This window comes from Watersipora subatra, chromosome 2, assembly GCF_963576615.1.
Source record: "Watersipora subatra chromosome 2, tzWatSuba1.1, whole genome shotgun sequence".
NCBI classification, from domain to species: Eukaryota; Metazoa; Bryozoa; class Gymnolaemata; order Cheilostomatida; family Watersiporidae; genus Watersipora; species Watersipora subatra.
Genome location: NC_088709.1, coordinates 34,109,634 through 34,137,162, shown reverse-complemented (window position 1 = coordinate 34,137,162; position 27,529 = coordinate 34,109,634). Strand labels below are relative to the sequence as shown.

At 35.4% G+C, this 27,529-nt stretch overlaps 1 protein-coding gene across 1 annotated transcript; it reads right to left on the bottom strand.

Moving 5' to 3' along the window:
* Positions 1-10,545: 10,545 nt before the first annotated feature.
* Positions 10,546-18,426, bottom strand: LOC137387084 (hydroxyproline dehydrogenase-like). The gene is made up of 7 exons (XM_068073378.1): positions 18,341-18,426; positions 17,446-17,530; positions 16,940-17,178; positions 16,141-16,204; positions 11,800-12,019; positions 11,169-11,257; positions 10,546-10,825 (listed from the first exon to the last, which is right to left on the bottom strand). Exons 1-7 carry the CDS (start codon positions 18,422-18,424, stop codon positions 10,659-10,661), a joined length of 948 nt encoding a protein of 315 aa, XP_067929479.1. The 5' UTR covers positions 18,425-18,426; the 3' UTR covers positions 10,546-10,658.
* Positions 18,427-27,529: the final 9,103 nt, after the last annotated feature.

Here is a 27,529-nt window from a genome sequence, read left to right as displayed (position 1 = left end):
TGAACTCGAATCTTCCATAGCTTTTCCGATATCCCTTGCAGGTCAAGTTCACCGAAACGTCAAGGCCACTCTCCTACAATTATTACAATATTTAATTGTAAGAATAATTATTCGATTTTATAAGATTTAGTCATAAGAATAATCATTCAAATTTACAAGATCGAAGTATATAATGACCCATGGTGTGCAATATGTTACTGTTATTATTTTCCTAAAGATTTTGTTGATGGTACTACGGCTGTGCTCAATATTGTGGTACTGCCAAGCCGTTTTTAATATCTGTAAAATTAAGTAATAGGCCTACATTTTCTTATAGATATACATCTATTTCTATGACAACCAGCTAAAATCTGTTTAGATTTTGAAATTCAGCATAATTCTTTAGATATAAATACAGAAATCTAGATAAATATCACGACTTCTTGATATTGGTTGCTATGACCAATGATATACAGCCCCCCAGCTATATATATATATATATATATATATATATATATATATATATATATATATATATATATGTACATTACACAGTAGTTTGCCATTTTACTTCTAATATTGCATTTCTCCTATTGCAAGGGGAGAGATATAAACATATAATCTTTTTCTTCCATTATTGCTGTTTGTTGTACATAATAACACCTAGTACATTACAGCTACCATTGCAGTTTTCCTATTGCACTGCAGTGCCATTTGACTGCTAATATTGCATTTTTCAACCAGCAGTATCCTTCCTTTTTCCATTATCACTTTGGTTGTGGGCTGTATGACAGGGGAATTTCTAGTATAATATATATAGTTATAGAAATACAATAATGTTCTTAAACTCATATATACAACTTCACTTCACATCATCATACATCTTGTTGCCTACCAAAATTCTCAAATAATAAATATTGGCCCCCAATTAAAGACGTTTGGTCAACCTGCTGTACAACAATATAAGTTAATGCAGGCTTATAATAATTATGCACTAATATCACACCACACTACATGATGCAGCTGCTAGTCTAGAAAACTAAAAAGCAGAACAATACACGCACAAAGATCATAAACTAGAAAAGGGAACAAACAATAAACAAAGAATATTTATCCATAGACACAAACCGAAATATTGTGAAAAAAAAGCTTATATCAGGTCACCAAACAATAGACCATTACTAGAATATTACGTGTGCAATTCTGATTTAATCGAAAATTTGAATTAGTATACCAGTCTACTTCGACCATAGCGAAGAGATAGGAGGGGAACAGTAAAATAAGCAACAATTTCAACAACAAAATGTATTGCCGCCTAGTGTTGTATAAAGACGTATCATCCATTGTTCTTAAACTCATAAGATATGTCTTTGTGTCTAGTGAAAACGGAGTTAGACACTCCATACTAGACAACCGTATGGGCTGTTTATTATTAGCCACGGCCTGCAACTGACCGACTATTGAGTATATCAAATAGGTCAAATAGTTTATCAACTTTCTGCAGAAACACAACAAGAAACCACATTTGTGACCCCGGCAGTCAGAATGTACAATCGTGCGGTAATTGGATTGTTCACAATAGAGCGCAACGCATGCTATATGCTATTATATGACTCACCGTCACTATTTTAGTAAACAGTGGTTTATAGTGCATTCAACCCTGCTCTTTCACGTGGTCTTGTTTATTTTTGTGTCTGACCAATCATAAAGCCATAATTGCCATTTAAATCTACCCATATCGGTGGTTGCCATGGAATTTGTCATAACCCAAGATCTTAAGTATAGACTCTAATTGCGGGTGGGCGCGTGTATGTAGCCATTTTCTGTTTCAACGCCTCAGGCTAGAACAAAATAAACGTCGCACAAATTACGGCTAGTTGACGCTAATAATTTAGAATGTAATTCTAAGTATTTCTACGTAGAATCTAAATCAGCTGCCTCAGATTATAGTGAAAGCGATGATGAGGATTGTGATAACAGGGAAACCTCAGAAATACAGCTGCTTACGCAATATGTAGCTGCTAACGATAAGGATCTGAGGAAGCTGAGCTGCTGTCGAGGCTGGAGCCTAAAGGTGCCAAGTGGGCCTGTAAGGTATGCAGCAAGGGAGAAGTTTTTGTTCAAAGTAATCCCCAGCTAGATAATATCGAGAAAAGTTTGGATGAAATCAAGTCCTTGGTTATTGGTAGTCTTGAACCTCAAGTTGAGGCTATAAAAAAAACATATGCAGCAGCAGTACAAGATATCGAAAGGAACACAAAAGTTCTTGTTAGTGCTGCAAAACAAACACTTGTGAAAAATGAAAACGAACAGAAAGAAGCTAGAGACAAAAACCTGATTCTTTTTGGACTCCAAGAGTTCAACACCAAACAGGAAACTGTTGAAGAAATAAACAAGCTCTTTTCAGAATGTCATCTCTCAAAAGTAATTGAAAAGAAGAACATGTATAGGCTAGGTAGGATAAGTGAAGAATCTGACTTGAAAGATAAGAAACCAAGACCTATCAAAATATGCACAGAGTCTAAGGAAGACAAATGGGAAATAGTGAGAAGAATCAACAGCTTTAAGAAGGGGGGTATTTTTGCAAAGCTAGATATGTCGAAAGAGGAAAGAGAGGAGGATTTTCAGTTATACCAGACGTTTTTATCGAGTTTTTATCAATATAGTTTTATGCCCAGGACTTCCCGCAACCTGCGAGGAAAGCCATGAAATTTTATCGAATTTTTGACAGACATTTTGAAGGCCTTCTTTTACCCGCAAGCGGGGTCTAAAGGCTCGAGTTTTACCTAGACCTAGACCTAGAGAGTAACAGCGATCATCCTAATTAATTAAATTACAGAGAATAACGATCAGCCTATCACTGCTGATAACTTTCCCATTATAGCTGTTGACATCAAACTAATAAGTGGATGCAAATGTAAAGAATTCTGCACTAGTTTTATGTCATCTAAACAAATAAGCCTCGTTAGAAGTGTGTCAAGGATTACCGAAGGACACATTTGATATGGTTGTGTTGGGACAAACTGCCACTAATATAACAAGCAAATCCGTTGAATGGGCTACAATAAATCTCTGCAGTGTACTCTGTGTTACAATGTGTGAGTGTTAAACTACACAAAAATAGCTCTAGATTGAATGGTCACTAGATGAGTTGGGTTGATATTTCAGCATCTTGATGCCCTCTGTGGTCACCTTTCGTTGACCTTACCATGACCTTCTGTATAGATGGGCAATTTTGAATACACTTCCAACATTTTGATAAGTCGTTGGATTGGCATTATATGCAGTCATAGCAATATAGCTTGATGAGAAGTGCCCAGTTTGAAGCATAACCTTTTAATGTAAATCTCCAGGAAGGTGAGCTTTTAGCCACATATATTGCTGACCTTACCCTGACCTTTGGAAGGTCAACCGTCAATAAAATTTAAATAAAAACTTGACCATCATCTTTTTCAGGGTTTTAATGTGTAGAATGCCAGGTTTCATCAATATAGGTTGAGATTAAGTGGTCTGTTGCTAGGGCATTTTGATTTGTAAACAAATACCATGATTTACGATTCATGAATCGGCAACCTTATCCTGCCTAAACTCAAAACAACAGTTTTAGTTCATCGTGAGACTTTCTTTACTAAATCTTGCATAACCTGGGCATATATAATCCGATTTAAAAAATTTAAATTGCATTAAAATCCTCAGATATTGCTGATTTTGAATCTGTAAATAACTCAAAAATGTGGTTTTAGCACGATTGTACATTCTGACTGCCTGGGTCACATTTACTAACATTAGCCGAATTTTAACATCTACAACTTATATAAGTTAACCTACATTATTCCAACTGGGTCAAACAAAAAAGGTCACACTGCCACGCATGACATCAAAATTTCCATTAACAAGTCTTTGCAGCATCAAATTGCAGTTACACATGGGAAAATAGACTCACACGCACTAACCTGAATAAACTCAACTGTGGCATCACAGTGTTGAAATTGTGGCAAATTTAATTCTTTAAGGGTAATTAGAGAATCAGCCACTGACGCAGATAACACCTGGGTAGCAAGAGCAATCTATAAAAGTTATAAGCATACAGATAAGCACACTAGCTAAGCTAAATTGGCTAAACCCATATTGGTGAATTAGCCTGCCTTGGCATGCCTACAATGATGTATGAGAACAGTGACTGTTGCTATTTGAATTTAGCAGCACCAGTACTGACCTACTTTGTCTCAACACCACCCAAGATTAATCAACTAGCAGCAAAAATTAATTCTAGTAAAAACAGTCAACGATAGTGATGTGTAAAATAATGAAATCAGGTAAAGGTTCACTAAAGGCTGGCTGTGAGTAGTAACAGAAGCAAGCTACTAACCAGCTATTAGCGAGTTACTACTAACCAACTGCTAACAAGCTACTAGTAACCAGCTACTAGCAAGCTTATAACCAGCTACTAGCAAGATACTAACCAGCTACTACTAGCAAGCTACTACTAACCAGCTGCTAGCAAGCTACTAACAACCAGTTGCTAGCAAGCTACTACTAACCAGTTGCTAGCAAGCTACTAGTAACCAGCTACGAGCGAGCTTCTAACCAGCTACAAGCAAGCTTCTAACCAGCTGCTAGCAAGCTACTAACCAGCAGCTAGCAAGCTGCTAACCAGCTACTAGCAAGATACTAACCAGCTACTACTAGCAAGCTACTACTAACCAGCTGCTAGCAAGCTACTAACAACCAGCTGCTAGCAAGCTACTACTAACCAACTGCTAGCAAGCTACTACTAACCAGCTGCTAGCAAGTTTTTAATCAGCTACTAGCATGCTTCTTCTAAACAGCTACTGCTGTAATAGTGCTACTAATGCAGGAATAAAACGCTAAACTCATTTGTGAAATGATATATCTTTAACCCTCTGTGTTTCAGAGTTGTCGTAGTAGTAACAATTAATGGCAAAACACTGATTTCCAGCAGATAAATGATTTTTTTTCTTGGGATAACTACGATCCGCCGTTTCTCTAATTACAGTCGGAAGCTCATGTAGCATTTTTCAAGATGGCGCTCAAATTGTCACACGGAAGTTCATTGGTTTAGATATGTCCATAGATATATAAATCTTGTATATCTATATATGTTTATAGTTTATATGTCTATGGGTAGGTCGATTCCACTCCAGGGGTAGTGTAATGCAGTGTCTGTGCCCTACCTGAGAGTTAGCTTCTCATGGACTTTTGCAAAGTTATCGATAGCCTGGGTTCTGCACTTGTTTGTCAAATGTAAGCAATGAAGTTACCATTATTCTTTATTAATACCGGCTTATAAAAGAGCCAAGGTTAGGATAATTAGAAAGTTGCTTGTTTTTTTTTAGGAAAAGCGGAAGTATTAAAAGGTGTGGGAAAGCTTTTACGAGAATCAACTTCAATTCACTTGATTTATACGAGACAAGATAAGAGTTACTTTATGATCATTGTGGTTGAGATTTGATTTACATTAAGTTGAACAAGTACGCTCTTTCTTTTGTTTGACCACGTAAATTTATCCATTTTATATTTTAGCGAGCAAATTATAAAATGGGCAATGATTTTATAAAGAGCCATGAGAGAGCAACCCCATAAGCCCTTATTTAAAATAGACTAAAGAAAAGATGATAGACGTCATTAACGGAGATTAGTATAAAATTTGTACGCAATAATCATTTAACAAATTTAATTTTTACTGTTCACATGTTCGAAGGATTTATTTATGTTTATAATTGTTTATCAGAATAATCTATCTGCTTCAATCAAGCACTAGTTGTTAAAGTCATTTAAGTAATATTTTTCCGTTTTTGTTGTTGTTACTGTTTCTCGTGATAACATTGTGTGTTTCGTCTTTTTCGTTATTAAGATGTGTCCTACTGTTTGCAAAGAATGTTATTGTCTACATAGTATATGTAGAATTTCATAAGAGTTTAGATTATTGGACTGCAATGACTAGTTTTCCATCAATACTAGTTTACACATCAATCGATGGAATTGGCGAGTTTGAATAAGAATGTAATGTCAAACCCTTCCGCTAATAAGGAGGGCTGTTAGATTTTGGTTGGAAACAGTCAGCTGGTGTTTTACTCTTAAAAGAAATATAATATAATTACTGTAATAAAATCGTTTATTCGTTTGATCAATATCATTATTCTATCGTTATTAAAAGACTAACAGCAAGCTCGGACAAGATTACAACATATGATACTATTTCTAACAGTTATTAGAAGACTTATCAGCAATCTCAGAGAATATCACAACCAATAATTAAATAACAAGTGAGTTGGCTTCAGCTTCTTCCTGTTGAGTTCAGCAGGCTGTATCGTCGGCAGCGTTTGTTTCAGCGCAGATACGTTAGAAGTAAGAGTTGTTTCCACTCCTGAAAGTTTTCTACGCTGTGTCGTCAGCAGCTTTCAGTTCAGCGTAGATACGTTAGAAATAGGAGTTGTCTCCCCCTGACTCCTAAGAGTTTTCTTCACTGTTTGTGTACCGCTTGGTCTACTTTGGCACCCGCAACAGGTATTTCTGAATCATTGACTAAAGCACGTAGTACGCTAATACAGCCATATTTATTTAATCACACCTGGTAAGATCAGCCAACTTGTACTAGATCCAACAAGGTAGGGTTGGCAAGTGCCGTAAGTCGCTATACTAGCGAGAGGCAAGCGCAAAACCTCACTACAATAGCAGTACTCACTCTAATGGTGGTGAAAGTAATAAGTTGTGTAGAGTAAGGAACGTTGTAGAGGATCGTTTTTAGCTTCGTAGCAATCGTAGCTTCACATCGCTTTATCAATACACAAAGTATAGATACATTGAATTTATTACTTGGCAGTGTTTTTTAACATATTGGAAAATTAAAGTATGTACTGAAAATGTTCTAGATGGAGTTTGAAATTGAAAAAATATTGTTTAGGTACATATTTGTTTGGGTGCAAAACAAAATATTGTTTACATATCAGGAAGCAATATCGGCATTTTTCGGTAAAATGGCAGGCCGTAGGCCGATAGCTAAATTTGTACATGGATGTTATACAAGAATTGTTATTAATTCAACATATTCAGGATTTTTATTTTGTTTTCCCAGTTCGTAATAATTATATCATTACCGAATCATCCTTTATTGTAATCGTAGTAAAACTGACTTAATTTATCTATTACTTGCTAATTATTTCACATTTATTTCTAAACCCCTTTATAGTTGCTTTATTTTTGTAGTTTATTTGACCTGCACAAAACCTTTTCCTCATAATATGAAGTTTGAAAGTTAGAATGGTACATGTTGTTATATGTTAAATACAAATCAATTTTCTGACGAAAGGGTTATTAATTACGTGGGCAACGCCGGGTAGCACAGCTAGTAAATACATATACGTATAATAGATATATACATCTTTTCAAAGTTGGTGTGTTTGTGTATGTCCAGCTATAGCCATTAAAATCTTAGATTAGAAGCTCGCTGCCTGCTGTATTAGAACTCACATTGATTTCAACTGCAATCTTCCAATCCACCCGCTTAACCACTGAGCTATACAAACCTTATAAATGTGTTGCACTTATCATATAGTGTTAGCCTGTCTTGACAAGCTGTTGTTTTTGCGTAGTTGTCCCCCCGTCGAGCTGCGAGCAACAACAGTTGCTGTTGCTGTTGCCGCCCGTCGAGCGGCGAGCAACAACAGTTGTTGTTGCTCGCCGCTCGACGGGGGGACAACTACGCAAAAACAACAGCTTGTCAAGACAGGCTAATATAGTGTATACCATAGGCATACGCATACGGTGCAAAAGTGCATGCCAAATGGGCACTTTTGATTATTAACTAATTTGACCTTTCGCATTTGTTTTTTTTTCAATTGTGTAAAAACTAATTTTTTGCCACCATTACTTATGTTTTTGATTTATAATTTTTAAATGCCCTGTTTCAATATCAAATGTGGGTTGCACTTCTATTTCCAGTTTTTCATAAGGTTTGATTGCCAAATCGGTAAAAGGAAATATTTGTCACGCGGACAGTTGTATTATCTTGAGTAGGAATAGCCTCTACATTCTCTCTCCGCTCAGTCAGACAAAATACCTGAAAAGGCAGTCTGATATCTCATTTTTACATTTGTACCAGTATCAAGAGATGCCAGTATGGTTGTATTCAAAGTTTTGATGGATAGCGTCTGCTGGAACAGTAACCTTTTTTATACACACACTTCTATGCACGAATTGTTATTATTAATTCAATATATTCAAGAATTTTATTTTGTTTTCTCAGTTCGTATTAATTGTATCAGTACTAATTCATCTTTTATTTTAATCGTAGCAAACCGACTCAATTTAGCTATTACTTGCTAATTATTTCACATTTACATACAAACCTTTTTATAGTCATTTTATCTTTTTCAGATTGTTTCATCTGCACGAAACATTTTCCTTATGATATGAAGTTTAAAAGTTGTTTGACAAAGTTTTAAAACCTTTACAGTTGTTTTTATTTTCTCTTTTAATTTATTTCAATTACACAAAACACTTTTCTCATGATTTGTAGTTTGAAGGTTAGAACGGTAACTGTAGTTCTATGTTAAATAAAAAAAGATTTCTGTGCAAAGGCTTCTACTACCTGGGCAACGCTGGGCATTCAGTAGTATATATATATATATATATATATATCTAGCTGGAAAATTATATATTCATATGAGTATATGTTCCCTTATATCGGTTTGGTTGAGCTCTCTGTGAGAGGTGCGACACTATTAGCCTTCATGCATAGCTCATCACTTTGTGATCTGAGCACTTTTGTGTCAGAGCATTGACTTTCTTAGTCTGTAAGGCAGCTTGGTCGTTTCTTGGCAAGAATTCAACACTCATTGGTAATGGGATTTGTGTCTCTTGCCTACTCTGAGCTGCACTGATGAAGCTTCAATAGCCGCAACAGTACTGTCTGTAGCATGAGTATATATGTATATTGTATATATATTATATATGTATATTGTATATATATATATATTATATATGTATATTGTATATATATATATATTATATATGTATATTGTATATATATTATATATGTATATTGTATATATATATTATATATGTATATTGTATATATACATGTATATGTATATTGTATATATATATTATATATGTATATTGTATATATACATGTATATGTATATTGTATATATATATTACACATGTATATTGTATATATATATATGTAGTAGACGCTCCTACAACGTAAATACTCCGTTCCAGGAACATTTACGCTACAAGGATTTTATGGTGTACAAACTGTACAATACATGTAAATTGTCTAATCTGCTCCCAGATTTTTTCAAACTCATCCCTTTGGCCGTTCAAAAAGAAAAAACTAGACTTAATTTTTTAATTTGTTGTTTGTATCGTAACTGTAATATGATTAGTTTGCATTGACAACTTATCACCTTTTTCTGACCAATTTCACTGGTTTTTTAGACTATGATTGCAATAATTTGGCAATAAGTTGATGGGGACACATATTCGACGTACATTTACAACGATTTGTTAAATATATATTATATCTAGTATATATAAACATACTAGATATACATATTTATATATATTTATATATGTTCATTATATACATGTAAAATAATAATATACATATAAAGTGTATGCATGTATATACTTTATATATTTGTAAGAACAAAAACTCTGCATAGCACTGAATTTGAACTCATCCAGGTGTGCAGGCAGATGTCCTATCCACTAGGAGAAGCTGCTATATTGCTATACATTGGAATAATTGTGGTCATATTCATTACATCGGTTAAAATACGCACTCTTAAAGCGCTTGCGAAAATACTATTGATTACTACTAGCTTGCTTTAAGATCATGATTGCAAGAGAGATCGTGACGCATAACGTCACACATAACGTCACACATAACGATTGCAAGCTGGCTTCACGGCTCCTAATATAGTAAAGATTTAAATGGCTGAAGTTTGAGTTACTCAAATTAACCCTACCTATATTATCTCTCTCTCTCTCCCTCTCTCTCCCTCTCTCTCCCTCTCTCTCCCTCTCTCTCCCTCTCTCTCCCTCTCCCTCCATCTCCCTCCATCTCCCTCCCTCTCCCTTCCTCTCCCTCCCTCTCCCTCTCTCTCCCTCCCCCTCCCTCTCCCTCCCTCTCTCTCCCTCCCTCCCTCTCCCTCTCTCCCTCCCTCTCTCTCTCTCTCCCTCCCTCTCCCTCTCTCTCCCTCCCTCTCTCTCCCTCTCTCTCCCTCTCTCTCCCTCTCTCTCCCTCTCTCTCTTCCTCTCTCTCCCTCTCTTTCCCTCTCTCTGTCCCTCTTTCTCCCTCTCTCTCCCTCTCTCTTCCTCTCTCTCCCTCTCTCTCCCTCTCTCTCTCTCTCTCTCTCTCTTTTTATAAGCTGTTTGTTTTTTACCCATGCAATGCTGGGCATTCAACTGGTATAAATATGTGAAGGTTATATGGTTTTTTCACAAGGCTGTGTGAGCTAAATGTTTTAGTATATTTCGGAAGGGAAACTATTCTTGGAAAAAGTAAACATTTTTTAGTTTTCTATTGAGTATTTGTAGATGTTACTGGGAAAATTGTATAATTTCAATCTGATATCAATCCTGTATTGAGCTAGCTGAACATACTGGACTGAAACAAATATATTTCTTGATTTCAATCAATAGAATTGCTATCTTATTCGCATTCTTCTCAGCACTTCAAGTTTTAGGAGTTGTCTTCCTTCATTGGCTCCATCAATCACAGCGGAGTTTTCCTGAGATCGTCGAGATAAATAGGGGAGAGCATCACTTACGCTTCCTACTGCCATAGATTTGACAGCTGGATGCCCAGCTTTGCCTGTATAATAAGTTACTGTTATTGGTCTACTCTCAATTCTTGGAGTAGTTTTCACGCATCAGGAAATGTAAAAGTAAAAAAAAAAATTTAATAACCAGTTAAATTTAAGAGTTGTATCATCAGCTGTATTATTTCATGTTATGTTATTACCAGCTATACCATTATCTGCTTTATCTCCCAAGTCACTTCCTCTTGCTGTCGACCTCTGCAAGAGAAAGTGGCTTGTTCATGGTAATTAGTAGCACCGTAAATTGGGGAGTGTCCTAGAATCTACCTAGCTCAATATACTTTGTGTTTTATTAGATTGTAACTGACGCATCTGTGAATTGTTTAAGTGACTTACTCAAAGCATAAGTAATGTAGTCGTACATTCCATAAATCTGTCCAAACATCACCTTATTTTCTCCGAGTTTTATGTTCAGGTCATTCATTCTATAAAACAGTAGAGTAGGTCTACAGTTTGCTGTGTGACAAAAGAAATGCAGAGTTATTGCAACAAATGCTTAATTTAATTGTTAGGAAGCACCTTATACTTAATGACCTAGTTACCAAACTTGTTGACCTAAATGCCTCATCAGCGAGCTCGTCGGCTATAGTTACTTTGCCCTACATAGTATGCATATGTCCAGTAACAAAAATGCTAACAAACTAGAATTTTTGACGTAGTTAATAAAGAAATAGGTGTAGATCATCCTTGTATTTTCTTTACACTAGGAAACGCCACGAGTTCCAAGGCATAAAAAAAACAGAGAATACTAAATATTCGTCTTCGCAGTTTTTAGCCCTAAATTATAGAATCTTCATTGGCCCTCTGCATTGCAATACTGTGGATGGCAGGCTCATGTCTACAATAAGCTTTAAAAGTATGAATCTATGATAAAGTTAGCCTGTGGTCACATAATAATTAGCAGTTGCTTAAATGTTTATTAACATCCACGCCACCAAATGTTGTTGGTTTAGTTTTAAATGCTTACCTAAGAATAGCTTGTTGTATAGATTTTTTGTTGTGGGAGGCCAGAATAAACCGAACAGACCTCTTGCCCGTGTTATGACTGATTTCAGTGAGAAGCCAATCCACTATCCTGTCATAGGATCTGTTAGTATCTTCATAGCTATCATGCACCGGTGAGGGGTAACCTCCTAACCTGGCTGCTTCACCTTCGGGCACTATGTATGCGCCCCTCACTACTTTCGCTGCAAGATTATGTTTACACTAATTACAATAAGTTGTACAGCCAACTTAGCAAAAAAAAGTGTTTTTGATGTACTTAACGATGAGAGTTGATGAGAGTTGAAGAGGTCAAGTCGTATAGCTGTCTAAAGTTGTGTATGTATTTTAATGTCATGCTCCTTAGATCGCATTCACTTCTACTTATATGAACAGCAGTTTTAGAGAAACATACGAACACAATGATTCAACACTTGCCTTTTTAGACGAGATTAATCAAAATCTAATTTGGTCTTTTTATACCGCAATTGTAATTACACGTGTGCAGATGATCATATTGAGAGACTTAGTAGTTTCATATCTTTTTTGTATAAATTGTTTATTTATGTTTATGACATCAAATAGCAATACTTTTATTAAATTGTTTATTTGCATGTATGATTATGACACCACATAGCAATACTTTTGTTAAATTGTTTATTTATGTTTATGACATTACACAGCAATACTTTTATTAAATTGTTGTTTTTACGTTTATGACCTCACATAGCAGTAATTTTATTTATTGACTTGTTTTTGGTAGCACCATATGTAAAACATATTTTTTATAAAAATGATTATGGACTGCCCAATACAAGTATATATAGGTACATATATGCATATACCGGTATATATAATATGTATATATATATATAATATATGCACAAATATATGTATTGGGTTATATATGTATATATATATATTCAAGTATATATTGAGAAAATATATCTAGAAACTTGAGAATGACAATACAAGCCACAGAATTAAATGGAAAATTAAGCAGAAAGCTAAACCTTATTCAAACCAAACAAAGAAATGCCATTTGTGCCTTACTGAAAAGTATTACATCATTTGCAGGTCAAAAAAGCCACCTTAAACAAAATAACCGAGATGAACCACACATGCCGACACTCCAAGAAATATTTTCTTAGCCATTACATTCAAGGCAGAGGTGGAGCTAAGAGCAACAACAACAACACAGGAGACGCAACTCTCCTGACGAGTGCAAAAGCACGAAACAGACCTGTCTTGACCCCAGAGAAAAAAATGATCTGGAAGAAAGATAAGTAACATTAAAGCACATAAATTACATAATTTTTTTATTGTATATTTCAATACATCAGACTCTTGGCTTTCGAATGAGCTATTGTTTGCCATGGTGAGACAGACATTGGTTGGTGTTTATAGGATTTCCCCAGAGCTTTACCGCAAAAAAGTTTACTGGCGTAGTCTCGAAAATTGTGACGGCACAATTCTCATTCGTTGTTGTGTGCTCTTACCGCTTATTTATCAACTACGATAATGACGCTAGTGGCGGGCGAAGGTAGGACAACTCCAGAGAACGAATGAAGATGACAAAGGAATCAGTGTCATTAGTTCTCCATGTACATATTGTTTCTATGATAAGTACCTCAGACTCCAAGAACCATACTATATTTTCCCGATGATATTGTGCACTAGCTCTTTATTTTTAATGTGATGTTGAGGGTGACGACTGAGACTGATTAATTTCAAGCATTGCGTGATCTCCAGGTCTCCGGGTTTAACAGCACCGATTGTCACAGGAAAACGCAGCCTCAATGGCAGCAAAAGGGATCGACGACCTAAAGCTAAATGAGAATTAGGACGTCACATTTTGAGTACCTGAACCAAGTGTTTTTTTTTGCAGGACGTACTTTTGACACCCCGTTTTTCATAGTTCTATTATTCTTTGTGTATTGAATATAGGCTCATTCGAAAGCCAAGACTCTGATGTATTAAAATATATAATAAAAAATTATGTAATTTATGTGCTTTAATCTACTGTATTTCACCATTCTAGTTAGTAAATATATCTTATCTATATAAATGTGAAAGTATGTCAGACATGCTTTCACATTTATATAGAAAACAGAATTTTAATATCCAGATTTTAAGATCGCTTAGATATTAATATCCGGATATTAAAATTCTGATTCTGCTGGAATTGAACACTCTGGGAATGCATCAATAAGGTTCATATGCGTACGCTCTACCACGGCCATGCCACGGCCACGAGCTACCACGGCTTAATGATCAGTTTTGCTATCATATGCCACATAATCCATGCGCGTGCTAATTATTTTAGCCTCGGGTTTTTCACCAAAAATTTTTAGATTTGGTCGTCTCGAAGCTCGAATATAAATTCGGCTGTTGACCAAACCGGAGCGTGAGCATTGCAATTAACAAAGCTCCGGAAACGCATGAAAACATTCGCTAATAAACGGAGAAGCATTTTACGATGCATAAATTCTCTACAATAAGGGAGGAACCATCTGGGACGTCTCCTATACCAAAGAAATTTGCTAGGGAGATAACCCGCTCCTGTCGAGTTACCCTAAATTGTTTTGTAGGAGGACTATCCTTTAAAGATGTAAAGTAAACAAGCCATTGCTGTTTATATTTTCTTTTTCCTACAATTTTTGATGTAACTGATCTGTTGCATTTTTTGCTGTTTCAATATCAATTTTTGCATTTTTAGTATTGTATCTTAACCTTTAATGTTTTTGATGTTTTAACAGCCAAACATAGAAAATGTTTACTTTTGTTTTCTATTTCCATCATCATAAATAGAAAACCTCTTATTAAAATTAAGCACGACCTATATCTACCCGTTTCTATTTATAGTATGCAGTATACAGTACAGCTTTTGGTGTGAAATGGTGAAAAGATACTTTACCGAAGTTGTTTTCTTGCCTTGGAATAGATTACATAATTTACATAGTTTTTTTTCATGGAAAACAATGTTCCGGGTTTAAAACAGTTCGGTTTTCGAACAACCTTCTTACACGTCGCTGAAAGTTATGAAATTTTCAATTTACAGTTGTTTGAAAACCTTTACAGTTGTTTTATTTATTTTTAATTTAGTTGTCCTGCACAAAGCCTTTTCCTCATGATATGAAGTTTGAAAGTTACATTGGTTTGAAAAAGTTTAAAAACTTTTACAGTTGTTTTTATTTTCTCTCTTCGTTTATTTCAATTACACAAAACACTTCTCATGATATGTAGTTTGAAAGTTAGAGTGGCAAATTTTGTTATACGTTAAATAAAAATAAATTAAACGTAATGATGCTAAATTATAATTATATGAAAATAAAGTAGACTTTTTTATTACCTTATCGATTGAATAATTTTTCATTGTAGCTAAACAGATTATATTTAGCCATTACATGCTAATTATTTCACATTTACATTTAAACACATTTACAGTTTTATTTTGCTTCCTAATTTATTAATTTAAGTTAAACACTTTTTTCATGATATGAAATTTAAAAGTTGTTGTTGTTTGAAAAAGCTTGAAAACCTTTACAGTTGTTTTCTTTTTCCTCTTAATTCATTTGAACTGCTTAAAAATATTTTCTCAGGATAAGAAGTTTAAAAGTTAGAATGGTAAATGTTGTATACGGTATGTTATATAAAAATTAATTTTCTTTGCAAAGACTTTTTTATTACTCGGGCAACGTTGGGTAGTACAGCTAGTATTTATATATATACATGTATATATATATATATATATATATATACATATATATATATATATGTATATATACGTATCACCGAAGTTTTGATCTCAGAACCTTCCGATCTCCAGAGGAAATGCTAAACCGTTGAGCTGTGAGAGATTGATCGATTCATTGGGCGATATATGGGTGAAAATATGCATACCGCTCTGCGTTACGGCACAACATCATTAAAGCTTGCTCTCAAGGCTCTTATTAGTAAGTTTAGCAATACGGATACTAGCTTGCTCAAGATAGCCATTGGCAATGTGCCAGGCTAATGGCAAGTAGCAGGTAACTAGATTATCTGCCACTGTTTTATAAGCTGTTTTTAATACCGGTGCAACGCCGGGCATTCCCCTAGTATGTATATATATATATACACGTGTATATATATATATATACATGTATATAAATATCCTACTTCTTAGCTTATAATTCTCAGTGTTTAGTTCTTTTAAAAAACATAAGATCATGATTTGAGCTGTAGCAATAAGAGTTGAGGGTACACTTAGAGGCATTTATTTACAGAGGCAGCTCCATCTGCTGCTAATAACGGTATTGCTTGGCATCCACCAAATGTTCCTTACCTCCATAGTGAATCTTGTTTGCTTTTGCAAACTTGAACTCTTCTTGAATGTTGTGATAAGATTTCTACAAGTAAAACAAGAAAGGTTGTAAAACCCATCTCTGATTAAGGCTAGACCAGCTCACACATCTATACTAGCATATTGTCTCTGATTAAGGCTAGACCAGCTCACACATCTATACTAGCGTATTGTCTCTGATTAAGGCTAGACCAGCTCACACATCTATACTAGCATATTGTCTCTGATTAAGGCTAGACCAGCTCACACATCTATACTAGCGTATTGTCTCTGATTAAGGCTAGACCAGCTCACACATCTATACTAGCATATTGTCTCTGATTAAGGCTAGACCAGCTCACACATCTATACTAGCATATTGTCTCTGATTAAGGCTAGACCAGCTCACACATCTATACTAGCATATTGTCTCTGATTAAGGCTAGACCAGCTCACACATCTATACTAGCATATTGTAGTTTCACATCTGTCAACAATAATACTGGCTGTTAGTAAAATAATGGTTGATTTGTGTTTCTGCTAAAACAAATAAATACAGAAAAGTCATTTATATATGAAAAAAAGATGTTTTGATGTTCAACGCTTAAAATCAACTGGATAACACAAAATATTTATGAACATAAATTGAAGCAGAGTTGATAAACTCCAAATAGTAAATTTATCAACAATATACAATTTCACCCATTGTAGGTAGCACCATTACCTAAAATAGCGCAGAGGAGAAGCCTACTCTACAGCCCTGTCAGTATAAGTAAGAGCTAAGGCTAGGTAGAATAAGTACCTTCAGGTAACACTGAGTGGTGTTCCACACAACTGCGCTGTCAGTATTACAAATGAGAGCTAAGGCTAAAGCCAGAGATGTTATTGCTGGATTTATAGAGATGTACTCCGCATCAATCATGAGTACTGTGTTTGTTTCTTTCGCCTTTTTTCCAACATCCGCTAATAGCCTCAGCCCTTCTTTTAGCTCTTCTAACATAGCCTCAGAAGTACACTTACTAGATAGCCATTGCAGACTCTCTGAAAGATATGAAGGACATAGTGTCATAGAACTCAATAGTCACAGGATCAAAGGCACCTTACTATGATGTCATAGGCATAGAGACATTAACCTAAAGCATGACCTTTGGTTTATTGGCCTAAAACCATTTCATGTTTGCTGAGAAAGAAGTAACTTCAAGAACTATGGCCAGAGTTATAAAATGCCACAGGGGCGTTGTCAGTCGTTCCCTATCACTACCGACACGCTTATGTTTTGCGATACAGCACCGAGTCATGTTTGCTTACTTGAAGACCCCAGGCTATTCATGTAGTCAGCAGCATCATGGCTGAGTTTTTCTCTTTCCTCAGTAGTCATAGCCGAGAGCTCAGTCTATAAAAGTTAAGGAGACTGTTGTAATACTGTTTTTATGTTGACTACACAAATATTATTTTTAATTTGTTTTTAGTTTGTTGCAAATTTTGGCTCATTGAAAAATGTTGATAGTCCATATTATTTGTTTCCTTTGTGTTTTCATACAATTGTATGATGACAGACTTTAAAAATTAGAGTTTGATTTTAGTAGTTAGCGAAAATCAAGACTTTCACCAAATGGCTGGTTATAGCATGTGCTCTCAGGATAATTAGTTTGGCATCACAGCCAAAGAAATAAAATACATGTGTAGATAGGCCAGAACCTTTCAATTATAAGTGTGAGCTGTTGTATGAGCCAGCAATCCTGAAAATGATCTGCGCATCTTACTGACAAGAAAACATGTTTCGATTGGATAATAGCAGCGAAAAAACAGAAAAAAGTCAAAGATCATAAAGAGAGTTGATTTTTTATATGTTGCTGATGTGTGATAACGTTAGACTCTTTTCTGAATGACCTTCCAATAACATATTGTTTACATATATTCCGAATATATCTCCTTTTCATTATGTTTAGAGTCCTGTTTGATTTCATTCAAAACAAGGCAGTGCGAGGCCCTCGTCTGTCATATGGGGTGATGAAAATGAATATGAAGCACTGAGTTAGGCAGTAACTGGACATTTTAAATGTATTCTATGGAATAATGAACTCTGTTACAGAAATTCAAGTCATTGAATAATAAATAATAGTTATTGTTAGTTGTAGAAATTGGTGGTAGTTATCTGCACATTGTAAAGACAACTTGGATAAGTTAAATATTGCGCTCTTACCAACACCGGGGTACATAGAAATGCTGTTAGTCTGATTTGCATATACTTTTCATGAGGAGATGATTCGTCCATTAAACCTTGCATGACTTCTAGAGCCTTGGCATGAAATACCCTTGCTTCTTCCTGTCTAGACGAATATAATGATGAATGAGTGACCTATCGGGTCTAAAAAACAACTAGGGAATATATGTTGTGCCAGTTGGTGATCAAAAGCTGAACTAACAAAATATTTATGCTAGCACTAGAAAGTGCACATAGCCTTCATCTACTTTTTGATAATGTATACTAACTCTGTCACTACATACTTGTGTACATGTTCATTTTTGGGATATTTGTGGCATATCTATAGGATACCTATAAGATGTCTATGGAATATCTATAAAGCATCTATAGGATATCTATAAGATGTCTAGGATACCTATAAGATGTCTATGGAATATCTATTGAGAATCGATAAGATGTCGATAGGATACCTATAGAGGTGTAAACTGCAAAAAAATCATGTGATAGTCAACTGAAAAAATGATCTTTGCAAAACCATTTTTTTAGTCAGCTTTAGGCACAACTTTTCAGTTAAATTAAAAGTGAAAACATAATAATAATATGTATCAAGGACATGAGTCCATCTCTGCTTAAAAAAAACCATGGATTAATGACAGCTTACTGCAACAGCGCAAGTCTGCCAGTGTGTGTAGCAGAATGACATATGATGACAAATGCTTGTAGCAGTGATATCAATTAGTAGCGCTTGTTTGCAGAGACTGCATAAATCTACATTGATGATTATGTGGTTAGTACCCTGGCAGTTTAGCGCGCTGTGAGAGATTGTCAGGTATAATAGTTATACCCAGAAATATTCTAACGTGCAGCATGGGATTGAGTGCCACAGTTTTTAGAGTATTGGTCTACCATGCCGAAAGTCGTGAGTCTCATTTATATATGATGAAAAAAACTTCTCAACCTTAAACCCTTACTATAGACAGATGGACAGATTAGCACCCTGGCAGTCTCTTATGCAGTAAGAGAACATCAGGTGTAATAACTATACATACAATTATTCTGCAATATTAATGGGTGGTAAATTTGTGAAGATGGTAGTGTGTGAAAAAGTGTAAGCTCGAATTCTGTACAATACAATCTTTTTTTTCTCAAGCTCCAGTTATGGCCTTGGACAGACGGACAAAAGTTTAAACGGACTCAAATTTTATTATAGCAAAGATTAGAAACTTTGATGATGGTTGAAGTGCTGATCTAAGTCTAAAGTTACATGGAATAAGGTGTTAGTCACATGTATAGCAATTAATATAGTTAAATTACTTTGTATTTAATTATTACTTTATGTAATCAGAGTTTTCTACATCATGCGTATGCCTTGACATGCTTTGTTGTCTGACACAAGCTAAAAACTAGCAAAAATATTTATTTACATTAATAGGTAAGCATACAGATTTAATTGATTGTACCTGATGAATGTTAACATTAGTCTAATAATAACTTTAGCTTTATCCAAGTTGTAAACCTGATTAAAGACCTTTAATGTAATCTGGTTAATATTTATATTTATACAGCAAAGAAGCATTTAAAGGTGAACACTCATTTTTCAACATACTTGGCTATTGCTTCAGCTACGATGAGTATAATATTGCCGCATCCTGTCACACTTATTCTCTCGATGCTCCGTTTAATTTCAGGAATTGTCACTCCACTGACGAATTGATTATAGAACGGTTTGACAAGTAGAGAGGTCAAGGTGATACCGACATTTCGTTCCATCACATCAAAAATCTAAAAAGCACCCAAAAATTTGCTGATGAAAGTTTGGAAAATGAAGATGTAAATCAGATCGGAACAAGGAAAAGTGACAGCAGACAATTTGGTATCAGACTATTCATATCTTGTGCTTCAAAGCATATAAGTGTTTGTCATGTGGTTCAAACAGGCCTCTCTCACATGCTTTAAACATTTTTAAATTAGCCTCTCATATGTTGTTTCCTATTTCTTCAAACATTTGTAGAAAATGAACAACAACTATGATAGTTTTTTTATTGCCAGTTTGATATATTTTCTGTAAAATAACATCAAATCAGTAAGAAAAATCGCAACCTGTTCACTGAAAGATTAAATCGATAAATTAGCAGAATCTTATTTCAGACAAGCATAAGTTTAAAAACTACCATAAAGTATGGCATATCTAGCTGATTACTCATCATTTGGTGTCTAAAGAATAAAAGAGAAGACAACTCGTAACATCATACTTTACAGCTAGTGATATTGATTTATTTGCAGCTCATTTATTGACCTGATAAACTTGCTAAAAAATCGTCTGAACAATAAGTTGCAAATTCTTTAATATTATACGATGTAGGTTAAGATAGACCTAGTCGTTTTGATTTACTACTAAAATATTTATTTGATAGAGAAATATTACAACCTGCTTGTCAAAATATATATCTTTGTTAGCTTTAATTCATACTCGCAGACCATACAAAAACATTGATTGAAAAATATTTTAAGATCATTGAAAGATATGAAAATTAATTTTTTGCCAGATTTAATATTGAGTATCAATTGTTTCTAAGAATGTTCATTAAACATTATCTACATATTATATTATTATAATAATAATAATAATAATAATAATAATAATAATAATAATAATATACATACATACGTATATATCATCATATTATATAATAATGATATACATGTATTTACGAATTATATAATAATAATGAGATACACATATCTACATATTGCTGGAATATGTAGATAAATTAAGATGCAATTATACTTACCTTATGAGAGTACAAATTGAAAGTTCGGAAAGAGCACGCTTTCAGCACTAAGAAAGCTCTAGTCAATTCCCAAAAAGATTTGTCCTCAAAGACCTTCTCATGGTCTGTGAAGTCGGGCATCTGATTGGGCACCCTCAAGGAGTCGTCCATTTCTGTGACACAAGTCTGCGCCGCTGCGGTGCTGTATAGTTTAGCAGAACTTTGGAAGGGCCAAAGAGTCCATCTTCTGCACCCTCCATAAGCAGCTCTCATTTTGCTCATCTTGAGTAACATTCTTGACACCTACGGAGGAGTCTGAAAGCTCAACTGATGTAAGTCAGCACCCATTCCTACTCTTATCTTTTGGCTCGGGTCCAGTATTTGCGATGATGATGATCATGCGTGTATAGCTGACAAATGTCTGTCCAATACAGTTAACCTTTTGACCTATCACAATAGGGGGTATTGTCATCTCTTATACTGGTGTTATTAGCTGATGACCACTTCTGTTATGTCAAATACATAATTTAATAATTACTTAGCCTTATAAGCAAGAGTTGTACAAAAATATGGAAGCTGCTAATACTTGTATTTCTTAAACTATAACAAACCAATAATACACAGCATGTCAATGTGCCATATACTGACTCTATCGGTCCTCTGTTACATTAAGTTCAGCTTGTGTCCAATCATCTCTATGCCAGCAAACATGGCAGCATCAAAGCAGCTGCCTACATTAGTAGTATACAAGAAAAGAATGTAGACCCACTCTACTACAAACCAATCTGAGGATAGGATAGAAAGTGTGCATTTTACGAGAAGACCAAAGGCTACATTCAATAACATCATTGTATGAAAAAGCGCATTAGGATTAACTGAGTCGAGATTAACCCTTTAATTATTTGTGATCAATTATGCGTGCAACTATTAAGCTCTTACCATTATATAACTCATTTCATATAACAATAATATCATAGAAATACTCATTTCTAGAGAGTAGTGACTAATTATGTCTAACATGCCATCCCATGTCATCCCACATTGGCATGTCAACTCCATGTACATATTAGAGAAGTTCACAAGGATCATTGAGTTGTTAAAGTCAATTTGTCCTCAGGGTGGTTATAACAATAGAATTTCTGCTCGATGCGTTCTCTCATCAGCCTTCGTCTCTTCCATTCTATCATCGTACTTTAGAGGCAGTAGAAGCTCCCATAACTTCTTTCAACGCACATTTTACTGATAGCAAGAAATTTGTGTAAAGTTTTTGCTTCAAATTACATAAGAAACTATATAAATTAAAGCATCAAGTAGATGCAAGTTCTCATATTTGATTTGTATAACGAGAGTCTCATAGTTAGTCTTATAAATATCATTATTTTTCTCTCTGCCCTTCGAAGAAAATGCAACGTATAGAAGTATTTGAGGTGTCTGTTACAGTACATACTTCTTTACTTTATTTTGGACATAAAATTTTTTTGCAGCATCAACTTTTTAGCAGAGATAAATGGAAAAAGACAGTTAAAATTGGCATTGGGAGTGTGCGCTTCTCTGTAAGATGAACGTGTAATGTAAGCAATTAGAAAAAAGCGTAGGTCAAAATCTAGCTCCAGCCAAATGTCTCCAGCCAAATGTTTCTAGCCAAATGTCTCCAGCCAAATGTCTCCAGCCAAATGTCTCCAGCCAAATGTCTCCAGCCAAATGTCTCCAGCCAAATGTTTCTAGCCAAATGTCTCCAGCCAAATGTAAGCGATTAGAAAAAAAGGAAAAGTTGACAAAACCAATAATACCACAGTTACTGTACAGTGATTAAATTAAAAAGATAGATTTAGTTTTTAGTTAGTTTGAGCGGCCAAAAAGATGAGTTTGAGAAGATCTTAGAAAGAATTATATTCTTTACATATATTTTAGATTTCCTATATAGTAAACTCCTTCCCCCTATAATGTAATTGTTCTCAGAATGGATTATTTACATTGTAGGAGTGTCTAACATATTAGAAAGTACATAGTTGTTAGTCAGCTGTGTTTATGTTCACATAGTACCTACATAGCATCTATACATATTGCCTTCAGATAGCACCTACGCATAGCACCTACGCATAACACCTACATATAGCACATACACATAGCACCTACACATAGCACCTACACATAGCACCTACATATAGCACCTACATATAGCACCTACACATAGTACCTACGCAGCACCTACATATAGCACCTACACCTAGCACCTACACACGGCACCTACACATAGTACCTACGCAGCACCTACACATAGCACCTACACATAGCACCTACACACAGCACCTACACATAACACCTACATATAGCACATACACATAGCACCTACACATAGCACCTACACATAGCACCTACACATAGCACCTACATATAGCACATACACATAGCACCTTCATATAGCACCTACACATAGTACCTACGCAGCACCTACATATAGCACCTACACACGGTACCTACACATAGTACCTACGCAGCACCTACACATAGCACCTACACATAGCACCTACACACAGCACCTACACATAGCACCTACATATAGCACATGCACATAGCACCTACATATAGTACCTACACATAGTACCTACGCAGCACCTACATATAGCACCTACACCTAGCACCTACACACGGCACCTACACATAGTACCTACGCAGCACCTACACATAGTACCTACATATAGCACCTACACATAACACCTACACAGCGCTAAACTATTTTGTAAGAAGCACAGGCTACACAAATTGATGTCTGTAATAACCATCTCATATATGCATATGAGGACTGTGACATACTCTACTAACTACATGGCCTCCAGAGTAATCTGCTCTTGAATCTTATGCAACTCTTGCTTTACGAATAGATTGGCTGTGGCAGGCAGTTTTGCAGAATAGATTATGATTATAGCTGTTCTGTTGTCAACTTGTCCTTCTCTCCTCCCTTTTATCAAAACATTGGTATGATACCGTGTCACCCAGTGATTGATTACAGCCTATTTTAACCCACTGATGGATTTACCGATCCATATTCTGGTGACAATTGAAAGCTGAGAAGCAGAGCTTGTCCCTCCTACTACAATGCATGAAAGGAGCAGAGCTTGTCCATTCTACTACAATGCATGAAAGGAGCAGAGCTTGTCACTTCTACTATAAATATGAGAATAAAATGTCAACTGTTGAAGCCTAAATTCATGTTGCTTGGCTTTTTTAATGTTACTACCAACAATTTTATATTTTTATGCAACTTTGTACACATGTAGCCCTCCCATCTCAAGGCTTACTACTGCAAACCACGTATCTTTGTCTGTACTACCAGGGAGTTGCCTCCTCATGCATTGCTCAAGGACAACAGGTATGCTGGTATCCGGATATTGTAATATTGCTATTCTATTATCACATAGTTTAGTTTTACAATTTAGTCAACTTATTGTCTCAAATAAAACTTTTTATATCCATGTAAGCATTTTAACTTTTTGTAAAACTGAATGATTTTAAATTTAATTATTTGCATAATTTGTAAAAAAGATTTTACAGTTTATTAAAAGATCAAAGTCTTCCTATGTATAGGTTTTTTTTAAGTACAAACTTTGCACCACTGCAAAAAACTAATAAGTTGCTATAGAAGCTAATCAGTTGCTATGGAAACTAATGAGTTGCTATGTAAACTAATCGGTTGCTATGACTACGTTGTTACTACAGAAACTGTTGAGTTTGTCTAGCTGTTGGTGGAAGTGGTTATTGTACAACAAGCTAGTATGATCTTACAGTACAGTTAAGGTAGGTGGTATGTTTCTGTCCTAAAGGCCAACCATCTTAGAGAGTTATGTGTTACTTGTGTTAAATATGTCTCAACAGCCATGGAAGGATTAGTTGCCAACCGTGGATCAAATTGGTTTGATTTTTAAAAATGTGACAAGTAGGTCATGACAGGGTGAGCATAAAACTGGTCTTTTGGTTCTGGAATATGACCAAAAAAGATAACATGACATAATTATGGCAGCATTGGAATATACATGTATGTATGAATTGATAGCATTAAAATATAATATTTAAGAAATGGCAGCATTGGAATATATAGCATGTATAGCAAACTTGTATAACAAACTTGTAGAGCAAACTAGCAAGTGGTATTCAAGAATTCAAAAGTCAAATGAATTTTCAAACTCATATGAATTAAATTCTAAGGACTGTGTACCTCAGTGGTTAAATGTGTGGTTAGAAATTTGTGGTTGCAATCTCTGAGTTCAAATCCTGCACGAAGCGAAATGCGCTTTTCATTCCATGATTTTAATAGCTATAGCTGGACAGACCAAATCACAGACTGAATAACAGACAAACAGACACTGAGATTTATATACATTGTATATAGATTAATGAAATTGTAATTTCAGGTCTTTGATGTGATGAAACGATATATTGGCATCACTTTGACCTCCCTGCTTGTCAAACCATTCTATGAGCAGTTTGTTGGTGGAGTGACAATTCCTGAAATTAAACGGAGCATGGAAAAATAAAAGCTACAGTAAGTGGTAATATTATCCTCATTATAGCTGAGGCTATAACAAAGTAGGTGTATAGTGTGTTTAATATTCATAGAAAGATTAGTTAGAGCATTTTTGTAAGGTAATATGTCTAGATCATATCTGATCTATAGTTGGTCACATCTGGTCTATAGTAGATCATATCCTGTCTATAGTATATTATAACATAAATCTCAACTATCATGACCTTCAATGTAACCTACATCAACTAACATACATTGATTTATAATGCTTTGGCTCAGTCTAAAGTGGTATATTGTGAAACATGGGAAATGCTCCTGCTACACATTTCCTGAAAGGAGTATGCATCCAAAAACGTATGGCTCGCACAATTTTCAAAGCATGTCATCAAGCTATTCACACCCATTGTTTAAAACTGCAAAGATTTTTCTTATCTACATGTAGGACCTACATTATCATCATGTGTCTATGCTTGCTCACAACCTGTACTATTAGGGTGAAAACAACCTTTATTATACCAGTAGTTCTCTCCCTAAAACCATCCACCCTTACTCTACTCAAAAATTATCTCTCGATCTGCTGCTTCCAGCATCTACTTCAGCACCTGAACATCATATGCCTTCATATAAGTTTCAGAAGAATGAAACCAGCTGCCTGCTGACATCCGGTAGAGTCAAAAACACTAATATATTTTATTAGTGGCCGGCTTGCAGTGTTGATGCAGAATCTGCTGTCGATGTTTGAGTGGTTTGTGCATCGCTGGGCTGTTTTTTCTTTCAAATTGGCGTGATCTTTCTTGCCCAATGTGAACCACGCCCTGTTCACTGCCAGCCGGCTGGTCTCTGTACCTCAATGTGAGCCACGCCCTGTTCACTGCCAGCCGACTGGTCTCTACACCTCAATGTGAGTCACGCACTGTTCACTGCCAGCCGACTGGTCTCTGCTCCTCAATGTGAGCCAAGCCCTGTTCACTGCCAGCCGACTGGTCTCTGTACCGCAATGTGAGCCACGCCCTGTTCACTGCCAGCCGACTGGTCTCTGCTCCTCAATGTGAGTCACGCCCTGTTCACTGCGAGCCAACTGGTCTCTGCGCCTCAATGTGAGCAACACCCTGTTCACTGCCAGCCAACTGGTCTCTGTACCTCAATGTGAGCCACGCCCTGTTCACTGCCAGCCGACTGGTCTCTGCATCTCAATTATCCAAGTCTTTATCTATAATTTATTGTGTATTTTTTGCCTTTTTCTTACTTCATAAAAAACTTAATTTAGTGTAATTCAAAACTCAATTTAATTTGGCCAAATACAACATATATTATCTGACAATGATCATTCGTCAAGTGCCAGAGGTAATCAAAAATTGAAAATATATCTTAAACCAAAGTTTGCCGTTGCTAACATCTAGTCCCTCTACATCTTATCTCTTTTATATTTCTGATAGGTGAGCTGAAATTCAAGATTCCTGTATGCTTTTTGGTGGTTATTCATTCTAAATAGTCATAAGTGATTCCCATGATTGATATCACTGTGTCTGCCACAACTTATATTCTGTGACTACTGCTTGACGGAAGTCTACCACAACCATAGTTGATGGTTTTGTGAGTTGAATGATACTAGAGTAGATTGGTTTCTGACACTCTTGCAGTAAAATATACACAATAATTTTTCCTGACCTTGACCTAGTAGGGTTCAATGAGTTTTTATTGAAACTTGTATTGCTTTTTAGTGTGTATGCGCAAGATTCAATGTCTTTTCGACATTTTTAATGTAATCCTTTTTAGCTTTGCAGCTTACGCTGATGTCTAAGGTGAGCTAAATTTCTACTAATTTGTAAAAACACAGCATTTTTATTTAAAAACAGCGGCTGCTTATATTGCTTCAGAGTTTAGATTGGAGCA

Excerpts from the sequence above, each read along its gene's own strand:
- LOC137387084 (XM_068073378.1), bottom strand. The coding sequence starts at position 18,424 with ATGCAAGGTTTAATGGACGAATCATCTCCTCATGAAAAGTATATGCAA. Across the intron at positions 16,205-16,939 it reads CCACTCAGTGTTACCTGAAG|AAATCTTATCACAACATTCA; the intron begins GTACTTATTCTA and ends TTTTACTTGTAG. Across the intron at positions 10,826-11,168 it reads CTACATTACTTATGCTTTGA|GCAAAGCTGGGCATCCAGCT; the intron begins GTAAGTCACTTA and ends CTTATTATACAG.